This window comes from Scardinius erythrophthalmus, assembly GCF_964197995.2.
Source record: "Scardinius erythrophthalmus genome assembly, chromosome: 17".
Lineage (NCBI taxonomy): Eukaryota > Metazoa > Chordata > Actinopteri > Cypriniformes > Leuciscidae > Scardinius > Scardinius erythrophthalmus.
The window spans coordinates 13,557,099-13,579,743 of NC_138237.1; the positions used below are offsets into that span (position 1 = coordinate 13,557,099).

The window sequence follows — 22,645 nt, forward strand, 5'->3', positions numbered from 1 at the left end:
GGAAGCGCTGTCACGGCGGTGTCACAGTGACAAAAATAAACACATCACAAATTGATATCAAGTCACATGAAGTAATGAGTTGAAAAAATGTTGAAATAATGTCGAGTTTTGTAATATTTTAATACAAGTAGACTGCAAGAAAGTAGACAATAGACTATTTATTGCAACATAATTCAGCAATTTTAATCATTTATAGGTAGGCCTATATATATATATATATAACGTTATATATATATATATATATATATATATATATATATATATATATATATATATATATATATATATATATATATATAGGCTATATGTAAGGGATAATGTATAGTGAGCAGGTTGTTATAGTGACTAACAACCCCGACAGGCTGAACGGGATCCCGACGCGAAGCGGAGGGATCTTGAATCAGCCTGAAGGGGTTGTTATTCACTATAACAACCGGCTCACTATACATTATCCCGCTTATTACATGGCTACCTACAAAATAAAGAAATAAATTGACACAAATTATTTATTTAAAAGGAGTTTATTGATTTAAAAACGATTGTATTGCTTCCGCTAAAGAAAATAGTCCGTTCCGCGTCCATAGCAACGCGCTGTTTTGCATGGCAACGGTCTGTTATAGTTCGCAGCGGTCTGTTATCAAGAAATAACAGACCGCATTCTACATTGGAATTCAGCCAAGCCATGTTATAAATATATATATTAACTCAAGGAGATAGTTGCAGCTTGGCACAGGTGATTGAAAGAAAGAAAATCAGCAATTCTCTGCTTCTTCAGACAGACCTTCAGATCAAAATACAAGAAGCAACTCATCAAAGTGTGATAGCATAGGGCAGGCTATAAGTAAATCCAAGGTTGGCTAAACAAATATTTAATTAGAAACACAAAAAATGTTCCTTGCAAACGGGTTCACTGTTGGAATTCAGTGTACATTACTGCATTTACTTTAACAGTAAATTAGTGATTACTAAACTTGACCTGCTTTAATATATTTAATATCTGTGACCAGGGGCGTAGCAACCGGGGGGGACGGGGGGGACACGTCCCCCTCACTTTTAGAAACCGGTGATTCTGTCCCCCGCATTTTTTTTTTTCGGACAAATGCACTGATTAAAACAATTTTTAATATAAAAATAAAAAATAACCAGGCAATCACCGAAAACGTGTGTGGATGGATGGATGGATGGATGCGTGTGGAGGAATGGATGATTCTGTTTTATTTCATTTGATGTAAGTGGCGATTGATAGCCTATAGTTGATAATAATATAGGCCTAATGTGCGCTGTCGAGGCTCGTGAAGTTATAACATTTTAGAAACAATATAGCCTAGTTAAGAAACAATATATAGCTAGGCTACACAGTACACACGACCAGCTGTTTTCCTGAATGCCATCAAGATTGAAACCGTGACTGGTTTCATAACAGTTCAATAAACAAACAGTTAAAATTAACTTACAATAATTTTACTTGATGTACTCAAAAATGTACTCACTTACATTTTAGTCGCAATGACTGTTTTTGCTCTGTTTCATCAGCGAAAATAGTCCCAAACAAAGATCACAGCAGAACGGGCATCTCACAGCAACACTCGTTGCATTACTGAATGATTCAGCGTTTTGAACAAATCGGTTGAGTCAAAGATTCAATTACCCATTCATAAACTGCCTCATTCTGAATAAATCAGCCGTTTGAACGAATCGTTTGAATGAATGACTCAATGACTCGCTCATTAAGACGGTCGCCTGCCGCCTCCTACTGGCGGTTTAGTTTCATAAAGTATCATTCTTTTCAACATTCCTTATTTGTATATTCAAAAATATTTAAAATAATCTAATTTAATACAGTTATATTTTTTCAATGTAAATTATTTAATTTGATTGGTAACAGCCTAGTGTCTTATTATTTTAATTGAATATATTGATCAAATTTAAGAATTTAAAATGAAAGATGGAGCATAAAATTAGGGGGAAAATGCCTTTATAAAAGGTACAAAAAAATTGTGTTTTCAAACAGTGATGTAATGAAACATTGACAATTTAAGTTTGAAGGGAGTAAAGCCTCTGTTTAGGCTATAAGGAAATGTAATTTTGCCAAAAGAAGAACTTTTATTTTAAATAAATGTTCATTTTAAATCAGCCTACTTCAGTGTGATATGTTACCATAATTTGAATAATTTGATACCAGAATTTGAATAATTGTAATGTGATGATCAGATGCAGATATCTAAATCAGAGAATATCCTCGGGCGGTTTGCGGGTGGATTATTTATTTTTAACAGTGGATTCGGGTGACTCAAAGTGCACCAGATTAATGAATTTATCTTTAAAATGTACAAAATTTTCTTCCGGGGGGGCATGCCCCCGGACCCCCCTAGAGGTAACAAGCTCCACCAACAAAAATAATGTGGGAAACACATTAGGGTATATGATGATCTACAAAAAAATACACATTTAATTATCTTATTATTAAACATTATTAGGATTTTACCACCTCCGCCTCGTTTTGAGCCAGGAAAATGAACATCACCTTTGGGTCACGTCCTATGGTCACATACAGCTTTTGTCCCCCCCACTTTTATAATGGCTGCTACGCCCCTGTCTGTGACAGTGCAAATATCATTTACAAGATGTACGAACAAACCAAGCGAATAGCAGTTCAGTTTGTATTTGCGGTTTTTATACTTAATTTAGTACTTGATTCAAAACTTTTAAAAGAAATTAAGTGCAGGAAGGTATTCTGTAGAATAGAGTACTTCAGATGCCATCATGTGGAGCAGTTAGGAATAACAATATTACATGGTCTGAATCCATGATGGCAAAATAACCAACAATTAAAAACCCAAAAGTGCAGACCGGCAGGGTCTTTAAAAAATTGTGAAAAAAAAAAAAAAAAAAACTGTTGCTGCTTTATTTAGGTTTTAGATTTTTTTTTAGTGTAACGTTTTAAAACAAAGTAAACATATTTTAAAAGCTAATCAATTATTTTGTCAAGTTTTCCAGTAAAAGTCTACACATCCATAAAACAAGATAAATAAAACAGGCGGATAAAATATTTTTGACCATGTTGAAATCATATTCTCACTGAGCAATCAACTGAAGTTCAAAAACTTATCCCATATAGAATCATCATCATCATACATATTCCAAACTGAACTTTTAAGGCAACTCATGCATAAGAAGGTCCACTTTGATCTTCACATAAACAAAAAAGTGTTTCTATTTGAATCTGAAATTTGGTCAAACTGCCTGGGTATTTCAGACAGCCTGTTTATTGAATAGCTTTTGAAAATTTCAGAAAGAAGATAGCCTCTGAAATTGAGCAGTTGAAAGAAAATACCTTCTCACCATGATTTGGCTGCATACGAAAGCCATGAGTTCACTGCAAATATAACGCAGAGCACATAGTCAAGGATAAGTTTTTGCTTCATCAAAATTTAAACTTCTCATAGCAGGTATTCAATATGACATGCACTTTAACCCATGTTTTGTTAATGAAAAATGAAAATTATGTACCATTTAATTGGACATGGTTCTATGGTAATACCATGTTTTTAAAAAAAAAAAAAATTTTTGATACATGTAGCATGTATTCTTTGAAGCACCCTGGAGTACCATGGTACTGTATATATGCCAATCATTTAGTACCATACTATACTATTCAAAAGTTTGGGGTCAGTAAGATTTAAATAATAATAATAATAATGCTTTTATTCAGCATGAACACATTCAATTGGTCAAAAGTGACAGTAAAGACTTATACATTGGTACAAAAAAAAAACATTTTCAAATGAATGCTGTTCTTTTGAATTTCCTATTCATCAAAAAATATATATTTTTTAGTTTCCACATAAAGAAATTACTCAGCACAAGTGTGTTCAATACTGATAATAATAAAAAGAAATGTGTCTTGAGCAGCAAATGAAGGCTGGACTAATGGCTGCTGGAAATGCAGCTTTTCCATCACTGGAATAAATAATAAATAGAAAATATATTAAAAATAGAAAAGTTACTTTAAATTGTAATAACATTTCACAACTTGATCCAATAAATGCAGCCTTGAGACTTCAAAAACATTTTTGAGAACTGAAAATAAACTTGATAACACAATCATCCTCCATGAAAAATGTCACATACGTTTGGGTTCTCAGAGACCCAAGATATAAAATATGAATAAATGCAATGAATTTTCACTTGCTAACATGACAAGTTTTGACATGAAAACATGGAGGAAAAGTTACTTTTTTTTCCAAAAGTCCATGTCTACTTTGTGTTAAAAGCTTATAATAGCTGATTTGGAACTAAAAGTATTAGAAATGGAAATTTAACGTTATTATCATTATTATTACACTGTCTCAGTGGGACCCCATTCATAACACTATCAGAACATGGTTCAAATGTTACAAATTCTACCACAAGAGGACGCTGCAGGCTTTCAAAAGTGTCTGAGCCTCGAGGACAACAGCGTTATCGATGCACGAGAGAGCGTAGTTTGGCAGCTGGAATCGGTCTGGGGAAGAGGAGTCATTTGGAAGATCCAGCTGAGCCCGAGAGCACTTAGCGTCCTGCATTGTGACCCATTTTAACAAGCTTACTTCAAATTCTTTCATGTTTTGCATCTGATATGTTTGGCTCTTGCCATCTAGGAGTGGAGAGGCAGGTGCTTGCAGTAGCTACATGATAGTAAATGCCTTCAAATGGCTCTTTTATGCTGGTTCTTTTCACTCATGTTGTTCCTGATTGCAGCCCCGTTTGTTCACATTTATGGATATAGTCTTTCGTGACTTTGCACCAGAGAAAAATGCTTGAACTGAACACGACGTGCCGGTGGAATTTAAGGTTGGAGAGAAATGTGATGCCCCAGACGTCAGATCTCTCCTGTGTCAATTGTGCCCGCAGACAGAGCTGCTGTTCAGATGTGGCAGATGTATGGGGGAGATCAAAGTGAAAGACCCCTGAGCAGTAAACCCATAGTGTTCATGAGTCACCTGTCACCTTATCAAATGTAACTGCAGAGGAGCTTAACTCATGCCAAACAAACCATCACTCACACAACCACTGAGCTGAGCTGCTCCTCATATGAGCCAAAAGGTTATCAGAAACTGTCAGTTAGGTAGAGACAGCCAGGTGGGTGTTCACGACCGCCCCCTAAAACTCTCTATCACCGCTATCAATAGCAGCTCAGACCCCGGCGCTCTGTGTGCACTTGGCTTGGCATACGGAGGCTTTGTGAATTGCAACAGCCTTAGAGGAAATGGATTGGTTCTGCCTGAACCATATGGTGGATTCCCCTGCTGTGGCTCAGTCCAAAGCCCTTCAGCACCAGTGAGGGAAGACTGGTGGTACTCTTACTGCTAGTGTTGTCTTACAATGTGTTCAAAACACCTGGGACCTATGCCTACAACAACTAGAGGAATGAGTAAGAGGGGGCCAGTGCTGCTTTAGCAGAGATATTTATGTTTTACTAGATGGACAGATACCCTATCTGAAAGCGACAGACAGACAGATGGATAGATAGATACCCTAAAAAAGATAGATAGTATAAATACCCTATCTGAAAGTGACAGACAGATGGATAGATACCCTAAAAGAATAGATGATACTGTAGATAGATAGATAGATAGATAGATACACTATCTGAAAGTGATATAGATCTGAAAGCGACAGACAGATGGATAGATAGATTCCCAAAAATGATAGATAGATAGATAGATAGATAGATAGATAGATAGATAGATAGATAGATAGATAGATAGATAGATAGATAGATAGATAAATCATATCTGAAAGTGATAGTAGCCTATCAATCCGTGTATCGTTCGTTTTTTTTATATTGAAAGTAGAAAAATGAGAAAACAGTTCCTTTTTCGTTTTTTCATCATTTCCAAATAATAATAATAATAATAATAAAAATCAGCTTGATTTTTCGTTCTGAGGTAGAAAAATGAATAAATAGCTTGAATATTGAAAAAGTTCTCTCATTTTTCTACTTTCAATGTAAAAAACAACGAATGGTAGCCTACACGGATTCCTATCTGACAGATATTTGTTATTGTCATATTTAAAAGATCAACTTGTGGAAAACACTTTATTTCGCACGACGCATTATGCATTCAGTGTTGAGTAGCCTATGTTTGTACAATTCAGTAAATTCTACTTCCGCTAATTCCAATTCAACTAATCTCTTAAACTCATTGAAGAACAACAAGTTTCTTAAGAACTATGTACGGTTTTTTCTTACTTGTTGAGGAGTCAGTTATTTTATTTTTTTATTAATGTATTCAATGCAGTGCTGTTTCTTCTTTGTAAAAGAATAATAATAATAATAAAAAAATTCAACTTCTTGTGGGCGTGTCCAATTCGATTCAAACTTAACTCACGCTTGCTCCAGTTTATCTCAATTTTGAATTTTGCACTGCACATGATAAACTCGGAAAACCATTTAGATTGGTTCTAACAAGTTATAACCTTCAAAGAAAGAGTTAAAGCCAAACCTATTGAATTTCAGGGTGTACTCCACATGATCCCAGGCAGCACACAGTCCCTGAGCTGGAACATGTCCACTCTGCTTACCTGCGGGCACAGACGGTCTCCAGGCAGCACTGCAATCTTTGATGAAACATTTTACCGCTCAAAATATTTCGGTTATCGCCACCGGAAAATTACCGACACATTTCGTTTAGAGTCATTGGTTTTGCTTTCAGCACTTTTAAAACATCTTTGTTTCGGCACCCACACACATTCAGGCACACGCAAACAAAGTCTAGCTTTTCCCATTAGATGATGCGGAGTGGGCTCGTTACCAAGGCGACGGTTACTTTCCATATCCATTATGAAATATATGCGCGCTGTCCTTGATTTACAGTAAGACAGGCACCGAATATAGCCAAAGCTACAGCAGAATACATGTGCTATGTTTCCACACAAACAAACAGGAATATCACACCAACAGAGTTCTGAGCGCTAAGAAAATTCTGATTGGTGGTTTGATGTTATCTTGGCATGGCGGGGTGAATGTGGTGCGAATGCGGTTCCTGCCGTCGTGTGACAGCAGCTGTCATGTGTGCGGGGAAATAGCCGCGTGGAGCTCGCATTTAGACCCGGTTGTGTCATGAAATTACAGCAGTCATCACGCGGGCTTGCTCATACTTCTTTATTTTTGTACAAAAATATTTCACCTTATAAAAGACAGCTCAGTATGTACATTGTTTTTGCAACTGCCATAGAAGTTTTTACCTTAAATATATATGTATATGTATTTATATATAGTATAAGCATTTCTTTCCATTTATGATCAGAGTGCACTCTCAGCAGCCCAGGATATGAGTCAAACATCTTCCCAGTCTAAGTATGTCTTAATGTCCTCAGCTCTCTCTGACTGGGAAAACTTTTGGAAAGACTGTAAGAAGACAAAAATAATCATATAAACAAAGCTGTGAAATGTTTCTAGCTGTGGTGATCCAGGCATTGTGAATCCAGCATCATGCATGACCTTGAACTAAACATCAGTGGTGTTTATTACAAAAATACAGTTGACTGCAATCAGTAACTGTCATTGCTTTAGAGTGATGTGGTGTATATTACTAAAACAGTCAGTATTGAAGATGAGAGTAAATATAATTGCTTAGAACAAGGCAGAATAATAAGAAAAAGATGCTAAAACACTGGGAATAGGTGGATCAGACGGAAGAGACGGTTACAATTAGAAACCCGTAAAACAATTAAAGGATTACGCTTTTAGAAGACAAAGTGCCAATAAAAACGAGTGAGCGAAGGAAGGTTAAGGTTGTGACTCATGGTATCCCATGATGCTTCTGAACTGCAGCCAGCAGGAAGTCCTATTTGTGAGATTTCCGCCACCTTTCCGATATCAGCAATATTACTACTATTGCTTACATTATTATCATTATCATCATGATCATTATTATTACTGGGTCTGGATATGCCTCAGGAAGCTAGTTACTATATATCTTGATATTCTGAAACAAAAAATGATTACATAAATCTGATAATGATTATTTTCAGGTTTTGAATACTACTACCAATAACATTTTTTAAATGTTAGTGATGCTTGCCTGTGCAAAACACGCTGCCACGATAGGCGTTTAGACTAATTTGTAGTCTCTGATATTTTGGGTCCTAAATATGGCTCGTATCATATTTTTTCGTCTGCCAGGTGAAGTTGTAGGTCTGATAAATTATGTGCTGAAGTCTAATACTTGGGGTTGAGATAGCAGTAGCAAGCATCACTAATAAGAATGATGATGAGAATAATAATAATAGAATTTCCAGTTTCCAGAAAAAGAAGATAACAAAAAGCATCAACCAAAAAAAAAGAAAAAGTGATCCAATCCCTCTCTTGATTGAAGTGCTGAGTCCATTCCATTTGTCCGGTGCTACTTTATTGCTCTCTTCACCCACAGGCTGCTGTATGTTCTGCTCCTTGAGTCTTTTTGAGTACAGGCCTGTGGCTCTGCCCTTATCAGAGAGGAGCAGAGGAGAGAGCGAGAGCAAGCGTCCAGAGTGGCGCTAACACCCAGGCGCGAGAGAGGGTCAGTCGCGTCCCCAGCGGGGAGGCTGAGTCCGAAGTGCAGGAACAAACCTCGTAGCCATTTTCTGCATGGTCTGCGTGGTGCTGCCCGTGAAGCCTCGTGTTAGAGTTGTTCTGCATCTCCGGGGAGTCCGACTGCATTTCCGTGCACACCAGCCAGTCCTTCCCGATGGGACGTGGATAACCCGCTTCAACCTCCATATCGCTGCCCGCCACACGCCAGTACTCCTTTCCCTTGAAGAAATATGATGCACCTGGGTAGAAAGAGCGGAAAATACAAGATAATAAAATACAGGGTGATGCGCAGAATGGATTTTTCCAGACCTGCTTTCATCTAGTATACAGATCATTATGGGTTTACTTTTCCCTCTATGGCTTTTGTCAACTCTATTTCCTGTTTCAGAGCTACTTCTCTCAGTTTATGTCTATGATGAGTCATGCAGGTACTGGGTTACTTTGCAGCAGTACGACCCCAACCAGTCTAAAATAGTCCGAATATAAACACTTATTATAGGTGTACCATAGTGATTCAAGATAAGACAAAAACACGGTTTGGAAAATGGATTCATGATGTGGATTATTATATAAATTTTGTACATTTTAAACAGAAAAAAGTTAAGGACTGCAGCTTTAACTCATAACAATGAAATAACTCAGGGTTAACTGAGGGAACTGCAGGGGGTTTATGAGTTGATAAAAAGCTAGTAATTCAATAAATCATAAAAATGTCAAATTTATTCATTTTAAAATTAAAATAATAAATACAATAAAAAAACAATAACATTTAATATATTGTATGCATTTACCTGCACGTCACCAACATCAGAGAACCATGAATATTCGAATGCATTATTATTTATTGAAATATTAACTTAAAATGATTCAAATGAAATGATCAATGATTGCATAATCTCATATTTTTAAAGAGCTAAAATTTGTTGTTACTCACTCTCATGGATTTCCAAACTTGCATGAATTTCTTTTCATGAAAAACATATCCTAGCCATTTTTCTGTACAATGAAAGTTGCAATGTTATCTTTTTAAAGCGCAGCATTCCAGCTTTGTGAATATTCATAGCAAATTCACGATGGAATCTGGAGTCTGAACCAATGAAATGTGATTTTCTGTGATGTGACTAATGCTGATGCAAACAAAACGTTATTACTCGCCCTGACTGACACGAAGCGTGCGCATAAAGACGCTTCAGACAGCGCGTGATCCCGATATACACATATACACAGAATTACAGTAATTCAAAATATCTCTCTTGGCGAGTATTCACATTATCTGTTATGTATTAAGTGAATTTGGGGAAAAACATCTGGTGGTAACATTATATTAGATCCGTGTGGTACAGTAGGTCTTAAATTATTTTGTTTTGGAAACCTTTTTTTTTTTTTTTTTTGACTTTGCTGACTCTATCGACTTATCGAACTCTATCGAACAGGTATATCTAATTTTTGGTCTGATTCCAAAAAATCATACATCGATTTTTAAAGGTTTCTTAATAGAGAATGTGAAAGTAACAATAACTCATTTTTGAAAATTTGCTCATTGCAACTCATTTTGCAAGCACGGGTCACATTTGGTCTTTTCCTCACCTGAAGCCATCAGATCACAGACTCATACGGATTACTTTTATGGTGCTTTTTTCTTTTTGGGAGCTTGACAGTGCTTGATCCACATCCACTTTCATTAAATGGAAGAGAGCAGCTTAGTTATTCTGCTAAATATCTCCTTTTGTGTTCCAAAGAAGAAAGTCTTATGGTTTGGAATGATATGAAAGTATATGCTGACAGAATGATATATTTTTAAAACCCACTCTACTCATCTGACAGTAAATCATGTTTTTTGGGGGATGAGATGAAACATGAGACAATAACCGAGATAGAGTCTAGAAACACAAATGGAGACAATTTTCCTCTGGTTCAACCTAATGCTTGCATTTGTCCAATCTGAGCATGAGCTTTACTATCTCTCTCTGACGGCGATTTGATTTCGCCCTGCAGCTCAGGCTGGAAACCTGTACATTCTTCTATCCAGCTTCTGTTACAAATTTGCGGGGATCAATCACAAACTGGCTTATCCACCTGGCGCGCTATTGTCGGGTTTAATCCAATCCAATTCCATTTAACCTCTTGAGGATGCTCAATGGCTTCTTTAGTTTAGCAAACAAATCGCTCGAGTGGGTGTAAATACCACTCACTTTTTTTTTTTGCACAACCTGCAAAAATTGCTCGATGCCATTGCTGCTTCTGCAAACCGCTAATCAATGCTCCAAACCAACACGTCTGTTGACACGTTTCCTGCCTGGAGTTTTCGCTGCAAAGTACGTCACCTGGATCACTGGTCTGATTGGTTGAAGGACTATCCAATTGCGTACAGAGTCATTTGAACTATGCCCGTTGATCTGGCCTCTTGTGTAGCAGAAAATACAGAGCAGACTCCCCAGACTAATGTTCAATCTTAAAAGATTGAGCTTGGTCTGGTGATAGCCAGACTATCTCTCTGTCTCACTCTGCAGGTGAAATGGGCCATCAGTGATGTCTATTCGAACAGGATACTTTTGCCAGCACTTCCACAGGCTTAATAGTTCCTCGCTCCCATGGAGGCCGGGGACTGTCAGAGTGGCCTGCCCTCACTCCTCGTTCAAAGCTCTTCCTGTGGGGCTAGCAAAGCCTCAGAGAACAACACCTGATGAGACGACTTCTCTGCCCCTCATTCTGCTTACAGAGTCACCACAGCAGGGAAGAAGATCTGGTGCATCAAGTGGAACCTAAAGGTCCATTCACACCAAGAACAATAACTGTAAAGATAACTATAATGATTACCATCCACACCAGAGTACAATGATATCTTTCTGTTTATTCTAAGAGCGCTGCAGTTTTGTCGTCTGCCTCTTTAAAAGCAGAATGGATTCTGACTGGCTGTCAATGTTTTTATCGATCATCCGCTGGAAAAAATCATTCTGAAAGTGATTCCAACAATAAAGTTTCTCAGTGCAGTTATCATTATGGTCGTGAAATTTTTTTAGAGATATATTTTTATCGTTATAGTTATCCTAAAGACGGTTAAAACTGCTTGTAAAGGAATTAGCAATATGCAAAATGCAAAGATGATTTTTTAGGGGGATAAAACAGCCCAAACTTGCCATTTTATACATTTTGCATGAGACTATAAGGAAAAAAACCACAAGAGATCACACAATGACCTAAAAAACATTCACCTGCATGTCTTTATAGGCTAACATTATGCATAGTATGCAAAATAACTGACCTTCACATTCATACAAATGTTGGTATGTTTCACTCGCGGGTGACATTTGAAAAATGTTTAAAATGCTTCAATGCTAATTACAGGTGCTGGATGTAATTACTTTGTTGGAATACCACACATAAATGTCCTAATATATCACTGAAACATGCATCCTGATAAATCATACTCATCTATGTGACCATCCTCAACTCTGCGAAAAGAAAAAGAAAAGGGGGGAATGGCCTGCACTTCTTTCCTATCAGAAATAGGCTTTCTACGTGTCAAACCTTTAGCATATTTGGATTTGCTGATTGGTATGGTCAATTGAATCTTTGCTTTGAAGCTTTGCTTTTATATAACACAGGCTTCTTGTGATTCACCACAACATTGCAGTTGCCCGGTCTTCATCCTTCAGGTCCATCCATCAGTGAGAGCTCACTGTGCATTAGACACAATGCTGTGCATTAGGCATGACAGGACATTATGCCCCTTTCTCCATTCTGCTCACATAGACCTTAAAACTGCTGCTATGACAACACCACATTCAAACACCTGCATGGCTAACAGCCTCTCCATCCAAATAAAACCATTTCTTCCATGGCGGATTGGGGCTTTAAAGAGTCGTTTTGAGATGCTACTAGATATGTATTGCATATGATGGAAGATAATATTAGCACACATTTGAATTTCAGGAGGGATCATTTTATGATTTAATGTTAATTTCACAATGTCTACACCAAGTTTAAATAGCCTGCCTTGTTGGCAGAGGCTATTTACACAAACTCCACCCACCATTGTATAATTGATGACAAAATCATTGTCTTGATTAGACAAAATGATAAAATAAACACATCTGATAACAGAAGTGGCGTTAGCTTTTGACATGCCTGACCTGAGTTCGAACCCGCCTTTTCCCGAACTCATTCTTCTCCCTTTTCCCATCGCATATCAGCTCAGAGCAGCATTTATTTTAAATAAAAATGAAGAAAATATGATATTTATTAAATATCATATTCAAATAGGTATTTAATAATGGGAATGAAGTGTTTAACGGGTAGGTGTAGGGGTAATGTCAAGTACAAGTAATGTCCCAATAAAGCAGCATCCATTTATAATTTAAATAAATATAACTGAATATGTTATTGCATACTGTTTTATAATATAATACAATACACTGAGGCGCAAATAGTATCAGCCACTATTTGCACAAAACAGCATCTCACTACTATTTACACTTCATGCAAAAGAAAATACTGCTATTTTAGGCCACTGCCTTTTTATTTTCTTGATAAGCTCAGTATTCTTCTCGATTGTTGTTATTGTTAACTAAAACTATTAAAAATAGTTTTTGTTCATTGAAATAAAGCTGAAATAAAAAAATAAATATAAGATGAAAAACAAACATAAAAAAAATGGCTAGAAGTGTTGTCTTGGCGACTAACAGAAATAAAACGAAGTACTAAAATGACTAAAACTGAAACAAAAATAGATTAAATCTAAATGAAAAAAAACAACAACCTTAAACTAAAATTAAAATGAAAGTTGAAAATACTAAAATAACAAAATATTAATAAATACTATAATAGTATAGATAGAAATAATACTAAAATAACACTGATCCGGAAGTTCTCTCTTTTCGTTTTTGGCTTGACACAACCTGAAAAAAACAACAACAACACAATTTGCTACTTTCTATTACTAGTTTGAGGCATTTATAAGCAGTAATTATTATTTATGTGGAGGGGATGTTCTAATTTTATTAGATTTTATCATCATTTTATTGGACATCTGTGTGTAGAGAATGAGACATCAACAATTTCAATCGACTACAATCTGCTAAAAGCTGATTTTGTCAACTTTTTGCATAGCTATGCTCCTCCCTACCTAGTTAAACAGCTAACCGGGATAAACTAGCATGGAAATTTAAGTCTGTTTTTCCACCAGGGAAAGAAAAAGGTTCATTTCTTGTGGCACTAAAAATTAAGATCCAGGAGAGCTGCTTAAAATTCAAGAGACCTAATACGATTCACAATGCTTACTGTCAGACCACCGCATGGCATCATCCAGTTGGGGTGGGATCCCTTTCCACAGCGCCGTGTCTTTTGGGTAGCCGAGGTCCATGCGACGCAGATGGTCATCGTAGCGCCAGTACCGGTTGTCCTTGAAGAAGTACGTCTTCTCGTTGTGCAGCCAAACAAATACTGCATCTACTCCTTCCACGGGCAGCCCAAAGTCACCGACAGACCGTGGGTAGCCCTCTTCGACGTTATTGTCCTTGAACACCCAATATTTCCCTCCTAAAGAAGTGAGAACAACTTCTTGTGAGGTGTGATAATGATAAAGGCTTTCTTTACCAGCAGACCAGATTAGGAAACACAGACCTGCAGTGAAATGCATTTTAGTGCTTTAAATATTTAATATGTTCTTTTTACCTCTGTGCTTTTGAGCTTCAAAACACTCTTGCGTTATATCTTTGAAGGACATTGTTCGCTTTATAGTGAAAACTCTTATTAAAAATGACATTTGCATAACTTGAGAGCTTTAAATTCCAATCATTTAGAGAATTTTTGTAAGAGTTAGTGTTTATACTCTAGGGAGCATTTTGCTTAAAATGTCTGGAATTAACCACACAATCTTTTTGAAATACTGCACGAAAGCAACAAACAGTGTGAAACTAGATTTGGACATTTTCTGAAGGAAATGTGTAGCACAAAACACCACCACAAGGATAAGGTGTTTTGAATGGTTGCTATTTCTTTTCTTTTCTTTTTTTTGTATATTGCTTTTTTGGTGATTTTCCTTTTATTGTGACAGGACATTAGAGAGATGACCGGAAATGAGGTGGAGGATGGGATCGGGAAAGGTCCACGAGCCGGGACTCAAACTTGTTGACATATAAAGCTTTAAATGGTTTGGCACCTATATATTTAGATCCTGAGACCTTATGAATCAGGGAGATGTCTTAGATCTTCTTTTAACAAGCTGCTGGCTGCTCCAAGAACTAGATACAAAACTAAAGGAGATAGAGCGATTGCAGTGAGGGCTTCAAAACTATGGAAGAGCTTGCTAGTTGATATTAGATCATCTGAATGTGTGTTTGTTTTTAAATGTCATCTGAAAACTTAATTGTATAGACGTGCTTTTAATATTATGTGATGTCTTTTGAGTATTTTGGGTTTTGATATTTTATATTATAGTTTGTTTATTCATGTACTGTGTATAGCTCCTCATTAATAATTTTAATGATTGTGTTTTTAAATTATGTAAAGCACTTTGTGCATTGTTGCGTTAAAAGTGCTATATAAATAAAATTGTACTTACTTACCTTAATATAGCCACCTACAACCTAACCACGAACACTAATCTTTAGCACAATGGTAACCACAAAAACTTAACATACATAACAGAAACTTATTTAAAGGTGCAGTATGTAATATTTACAGCTAGGTTGAAATGGGCATTTCAGTCCAAATTCTAAATATTGGAAAGAGTTGTTTTCCATCAACGGGCAACCCGGGTTATAACCCGCAACCCGCAGTGGGCGGAATCACACAGACCAAAACATCATAAACATATTATGGTACTTTTATGCTTTAGGAGAGTAAAAAAAAAATATATAGCACCTTTAAATGTCAAACATAACAACATTAAACACTAAATTTCAATTTAGTAATCAACACTAAATTTTTCAAAGTAATCAAGACAATTTCATTAAGTTGCTACAATTTATTTTCTTATTTATTTTTTAAATCAAGTTTCAGTTAAAATTACTCAACAATATTAAGTGGATCAACATCAGGGACGTGCACAGGGGGGTTGCTCAGGTTGCCTGGGCAACTGCCCATATGCCCTTCTCGACTCACTTTGCCCTTCCGAGGGGGAAAAAATAAATAAATAAAAAGTGTTGCAGAAAAAAAAATGCAGAGTTTCACGTAGGCCTAGATAAAAAATTAAAAAAAAAAAAAAAAAAAAAAAAAATCGCAAAGCCTCATTCACTTCCATTCGGGCACCAAAAGTGAAAGTCAGTAGGGGAAGGGCAAACTCTGTTTACGTGGCTGCAGCGCTGCACGCGACCGGCACCTGAGCTGAGCCTGCATCAGCGGCCCTAGAAGGAGATTGTCGCGGTTGTCGGGTGAGACGACTCAACGTTGTCGGGAAAGGTGAGTTTGTGATGTATAACAAACGAACGATCATCATCAGGGTTCCAGACTGCGACCATTTTTTGAGAATGTGCGAGTTAAAAATGTATGTGGTCGCATTTGTGCGAGTGCATGGTCCTGTACTATTCAGTTAAATTCGCGCAATTTTCCTGCATTGAACTTGATTTAGCGCCCGCCAAAGTGATTTTTTGTCCCGCCAAAGTCTTATTTGATCGGTGAGTAACGTTAATGTAGAACTGCTGCGCTTGTGACAGCTTGGGCGCATGTTTAAAGTCGGCATGAAATCAAATTTGACAAAACTTCTTCTTATGTAATATTGTAGTGTTTATTATAAATGATTTATCTGTGCACTTCATTATTTTTTTTTAAATTCATGTACCCTTATAATCGTTAATCAAATACATTACCCTTCCCTCCCCCCTCGAAACGACCTCTCTTCTCTTTCGGTCACGTGCCATGGCGAAAGGGTTCGGCCAGAGCCGATTAGGGTGCGGCTATCGAGATGCTCTCGAGGGTGAACTTGACTGATAACAGAGAATGTCTAATAAGGCTGATAACTTGACTTGACTCATCTTGGTTCGCGGGAATAATAAAATAAAATAAAAAATCCTTCATGGGAGGCGGTGGGGAGTCCGGTGGAGAGAAATCCTCCACAACTGAGCGTAAACTGACATTCAAATCTTCCTCGATTTTGTTTGCAACGCCAAACCTCCAACGATCCAGTCAATTCCCGAAGGACGAAATCAAGCCCCGCCCTACATTTTTTTTCTAATTTCAGAAGCCGTTTCACTCGGATATGCGTCACAACAAGGAAAAAATTACAATCTCAACTTCCGTTTCATGCCGACTTTAACTCAGGGGGGCAGCGTTTCATATTATGTTGAAGCTTCCCCGGGCGCCGCCATTGGCTATCAGACCATCACCTGCTGTTAGCATCCCATTGACTCCCATTCATTTTGGCGTCACTTTGACAGCGAATAACTTTACATCTGAGGCGTTTAAAGACTCCATTTGTCCATTATTTATTTCTAAAGAAACACGAAAATGTATAAAAGGCTCCATTACCTTGTATCTTACGTTATGGCCCCGTAGAAGCAGTTTTTGTAAAAATAGGCTAACGATTGCGTCATACCAACGCGACTCTCTGTCGCACAGTAGAGAGATTACCGTATGGACAGGAGGAGAAGCTCGCTCGCAATCGGGGGGACGTGGAGACAAAATGGCAAAGTAATTAATCAGAATACTTAGCAAAAGTTTCTCCTGCTCCAGCTCATGGACACCTCCTACTCACACTCTCCGTCTCTGCAAGTTTCGGAAGGGAATGATTCAGATTTCGCTTGGCACAGCTACTAGAAGACAGACGGGTTGCTCACGTCACATCTACGTCGTCAAGCTCAGTGTGAGTCTGCGCAGTACGCTCGACCATCAGGAAGTTTGTGCTTCTAATTGACTTCACTTGCCTCCGTTGAATCCAATGGGGTCGCTGTGTCCAGTTTATATACTGTCTATGCTTTAACTGAAAGAACGAGCAGAGAGAGAGAGAGAGAGAGAGACTCGGTCGCGCGCGCGCACTCTCTCTCTTCGGAGCCAGGCGAAAGTGTAAACAAGACTTCACCGTCTCCAAACTCAGCGCTGTCTTGCTCTCTCTCCCTCGCACATATTAATCAAAATAAATCGACACGGTCGGAAGTTTCATGTGGAGCATTCTGAGATTTTTTTTTTTTCCTGAATTACCGCTGGGTGTGAATTGTGCTAAATAAAAGTTGCCTTATCTTCTCTGAAAAGCGTTCCGGACATTCAGCTGACATAAAACAAAACTTTAATTAAACGGGGGAAAAAAAAACTATCCAGCAGTGATGAAATGTTTTCTGTGTTGACACAAATCTTGGACGTGTCCATGTCCTAACTGCTGGGATAATCACAACGCGCATGACACGTCCAATTCGCGAACTAATGACTCCTTTGAACCGATTCATTTTAATGAATGGTTAAAATAACTGATCTTTCCAACAGTGAACTCAGTAGATGTATGAATCGGTGTATAACTAATCAGTAACACTTTACAATAAGGTTCTATTTATTACATAAATTACATAAAAAGTACAGTTTGCTTACTCAAGCTTAAGCTTTAAAATAAATAAAACCACTTTTTTTTTTTTTGAAAAGCATATGACTGTCTGCATTTTTCCACACAGTGCTATCGAAGAATCGTTAAAGAATCGGATCGATAATCAGAATCGTCAGTGGCATTTTTATTGATAAAATCTGTGTTATTATTAGTAGTAGTTAAGGTGATTGAGTGCTGTATTTCAGTGTTTTACTTCTTTGTATATATATATTTTAATAAAGACCCTGTTATTCTCAGTCCTTCATAGCCCGTGAGTTTTTTCAGGGGTGCCCTTTTTTCAGGTCAGAGCAACTGCCCCTCAAAATTCCTGTGCACGTCCCTGATCAACATACTTGTAGATCCCCTCGGTCTAATAAAAAAATTAAATCAATAATTTTCTTTTTTTCATTTGCAACCATGCATTTGTTTAAGGTATATTCTAGAAATCTTATATTTGTTGGAAAATGATTACAACTGAGATAAGCTGCATGACTTCAGGTACCATTCATGTCTGTACCATGTCTAAAACAGTTCAGAATGAACCAGTCATATAACAGATTTGCAAAAGGTGCATTGAAGGGAGATGTTAAATCATAATTTAATAAAAGGTTGAATTCAGGCATTTACCTTTAAAGAACACTATCTTATGATCTCCAGGTCTCTCATATACAGCATCCACACTGTCCAGGTTGGCAGGAAGACCTCTCCAGAAGCGATGGATCTGAGCTGGCCTTAACGACACCAGGTGCTTTTCACGTGTCAGACGCCAAAAATACTTCCCTGACGAGAAGTTTGACAGTAAGAAGGTGTGATTATTTGTGTGTTTATGTAAGCTTATGGTGTAATTATGTGCTATCACATGATGTATGAGGGACATCGGTTAAATAAAGCGAGGGCTTGCTGCCTGCCCGGGGGCAGTGGGTAGGAGTGTACCCAGCTGGCAGAATCAGCCAAACAAATACAACGCACAAATGATGATGTATCAAAATACAGACAGCACATTAATGGCTAAACAGGAAAACAAAACAATTTTAACAGCAGTTTAAGAAATTCAATAGTGCCCCACATAACCGATTTGAAGTTTGATTATGATAATTACTTTCTTTATCAATATTTCTAGATACATTTACTTAAGAAGCAAATATTTAATTTATATTTTATTTCATTTTAAATAAAATAAAATAAAAAAGTGTGTCTTGATAATATAATATAATATAATATTATCACATAATATATCTTCTTAATTATAAATAAACTTTTTATTCCTTGTTTCAATAACGGGGTAAGAAAATTAAACTTAAAGTTAAAGTAACCTAAAATTCAAGATATGTCTCCTGACAAGAAGTCGGAATATATTAATATAAATTTTAGTCATAATGCAATTATGCATTCACTTAAATACATTTTATTTTAAAAATGTCAAAATATTAGAAAACGACACAAATACAGATTAAGATTTTTTTTTTTTTATACAGATGTTTTGTAATTTATACACACAAAAGGATGTGGAACCTCATACATTATCAATTTCTAGTATCTATTGATTTCACTGGACTTCTGGGTGTTCTTACCTTTGAAAAAGAAGGCCTCCCCTCGAATCTGGGCAACAGCATCAAAGTGGCTAGTGCATCGGTCAGGGGCATCACGGTCAGGTCTATGAGAAAATACGAAGAAAAAAGAGATAGATCAACTTTACCAGGAGTTTGAAGGTAGAGCACAAGACATCCACAAGTAGAAGTATTTGTGTTTCTACCAGGGTCGTGCGGTCCCAAGACAGTTTTGGGTTTCGGGTGAGCGGATCCACAACACCTTTGGCGTCTGCGCTCTGTTGTTATGTGTCGTAGTCATTGTCCCGCGTTCTCATTGGTTGCTGGCATATGAGGGATTTCATGTGCAGGGAAAGCTGTCCGTGAATCCCTCACCCAAGCGGAAAAATGTGCTGTAGCTGCCAGATCTCCATCAACGAAAATCCAGTAGTGTCTGACAACTGATTGTGCAGGAGAGCAGAGGATTTTTTTGAAACCCTCCCAAACAACTGATGTAGATGCCGTTTGATATATAAGGCCAAGACTCAGCTATTTTCTGCAATTCTCCAGCTGTGATTCTTGAACAGTCTTTGGCCACTCAAACTGTTCTCCTTGCTGTGCATTAAGACAATATACACATGCGTCCCCTTCCATGCAGATTTGTAACATTTCCTGTTGATTGCTATAACTATTTTCTTATAGTTACTTTCTATTTTGTGTAGCTCAACAATCTTTTGCTGCACATCAGAACTATATTCTTTGGTCTGACCTATTGTAATAGATGATTAAGGGAATTTGGCTTTTGTGTTTACCTCATATTTATACTCTTGTGAAACAGGAAGTCATGACTGGATAATTTCATGTTCCTAGTCACCCTGGTAAAAAAAAAACTGTAAATATGAAGGGAATATACTTCAGAGATATTTTACTCACAAGAGTTTCTAGGGGTTCCAATAATTGTGGCCAATGTGTATTAGAGAAAAACTTCTAAAACACACTACTTTCTTGCACCACCATTTAAAGGTACTCTATGTAATATTGATAGCTAGCAGTTGAACAGCGTACTTCAGTCCAAATTCAAAATATTGGATAGAGTTTTTCCCCCGCCCCCTCCCCTTCAGACTCAATGCTCACACGGGTTGCCAGATTTCATTACGAGCGTAATTTAAAATAGAAAAGCAACGAGCCTTACCGTATAAGAGTTGATCAGCAAATGTATTTGTTTGCAATGTTTTTATTTCTAAGGCATTTTAGGTCGGATATAATTTGCAATCTCTGTTCCATTTCGTTTGTTGGCTTCTATCGCTGTGTTTTCCGCCAACTGGCAACCCGGAGAGTCCAAATGCTATTTGGTAAACCGGCAGTGGGTGGGATCACACAGACCAAAACAAAACAGATATTCCGACACAGAATGCACATTTTCAGAGAAACAAGTATTACATCTCTGCAAACCAATTATTGTATTTAATGCTTTAGTACAGTAAACATTTTTTTTTAGATAGAGCACCTTTAAATATCCAGTTTAGAATCAGCACAAGCCACTGGTGCTTTTTTAAAGTGCTAGCTCTTACATATTTTATTGCAAGTCTGTATATGAATATTTTTGGCTAGCTATGGCTATGTCCAACCAGTCCCGAATGTCCTTTTTTATGTGTTTGGTTTCAGATTGGGCAAATTAAAGATGTTATAACCTGCTGGCAACAAAATCTCTGAATGCGTTATCCCCTCGGCTAATGACTGACTTAGCACTTTGACGTGGCTGGGATGCTAATGATGGAGCAATTACGGTGACAGAGCTGCTTTTGTGAGCGGGGAACTCGCCTGACACTTTATTAACAAAGATCTTCATTCACAGCTTATTAGCTGAACTCTCCGAGAGGAATACATTACTGACCTTTGTCAAACTAAATCTACCTGCCTCACATGTCGACCGTGAAGATAGAGGGAGAGGAAAATAAAGAGGTGCAGGCTTCTCTCTGAGAAGCTAAATTCTTGCTTACTAGGAGTCAGGAATTGAGTCTATAATTTGTGTCATTCTGGCATTTGCTTCAGGAAGGCTGAGTGCAGTTGTGAGTGCATTATGAAATCTGTACATATTCTCTTCCCAAATGATGGACTACCTCTGCAATTCAAAATACTCAAGACACGCTGAACAGAGGAATGTGGGTTTTGTGGATGTGTGCTTGTTGACTCACGGTATCGTAGATCTGTTTGTGGGGAGGTCAAGCAGGACAGGAGGTTCAGCTGTTTGAGAGGGGTCATCTGTCTGCGGCGTGTGCGATACGGAGTCCCGAACACCTGACAAAACACAAGAAGAGTTAAACTTGTGCACAAGAATAAATATGTCACACATCTGAGAGGAACACACACTAAGTGCATCCTTGACTTTTTGACAAACCTCATTAAGTAATCACTCAAAGATAGAGATAACAACCAGTCTCAGAAAAGGAGTTATGTAAAACTACTGCATACATAGAACATTTATGAGTAATAATGCATAAGTAAAAATGAATCTAATGTAATGAGCAAAATGTTTAATAGTTCAAATATATATAAGCAATATACATACTTTGTCTGGTGGATACTTAAAGGGATTTATAATCATATGAGAATTTATTACAAATGAGATTTTGCCTTAAAAACACACATGCAAATGTCCTCCATCAAAAAATTCAATACAAAAAGTATGACGGGGGCCCATCAAGTGACCTTAGACACAAAACATGATAAAATGCAATTAACTTTAATTCTGAAAACTTTCTGGTTATACAGAGAAAAAATGTGAAATATTTAACATGTTAGTTTCTAGTGTGCACAAAAGTCAACAACTGCCAATTTTCTATTTGGATTTGTTTATATTGTACAATGTTTTTTTGCTGGGGGCAAACTGACCTCACAAACAAGCAATTAACTTAGTTTTACAACAGGGTTAAAGCTTCAATAATTTAGAGTTTTGACTTAATTAGAGGAACATATATTTAAAAAATAGAATAAAAAAATAAAAACACAGTATAAAATATTCATGAAATTAGGACTATTATTTAGTTATCA

At 37.1% G+C, this 22,645-nt stretch overlaps 1 protein-coding gene across 1 annotated transcript in view; it reads right to left on the bottom strand.

Moving 5' to 3' along the window:
* Positions 1-7,557: 7,557 nt before the first annotated feature.
* Positions 7,558-22,645, bottom strand: part of mmp17a (matrix metallopeptidase 17a) — an 83,161-nt gene continuing 68,073 nt past the window's right edge. The window contains exons 6-10 of the mRNA XM_081391244.1: positions 21,790-21,892; positions 19,640-19,722; positions 18,696-18,848; positions 13,841-14,098; positions 7,558-8,799 (exon numbers count right to left, since the gene is read on the bottom strand). Coding sequence (XP_081247370.1) covers positions 8,477-8,799; positions 13,841-14,098; positions 18,696-18,848; positions 19,640-19,722; positions 21,790-21,892 — 920 coding nt within the window. The 3' untranslated portion in view covers positions 7,558-8,476. The remainder of the gene's footprint in view (positions 8,800-13,840; positions 14,099-18,695; positions 18,849-19,639; positions 19,723-21,789; positions 21,893-22,645) is intronic.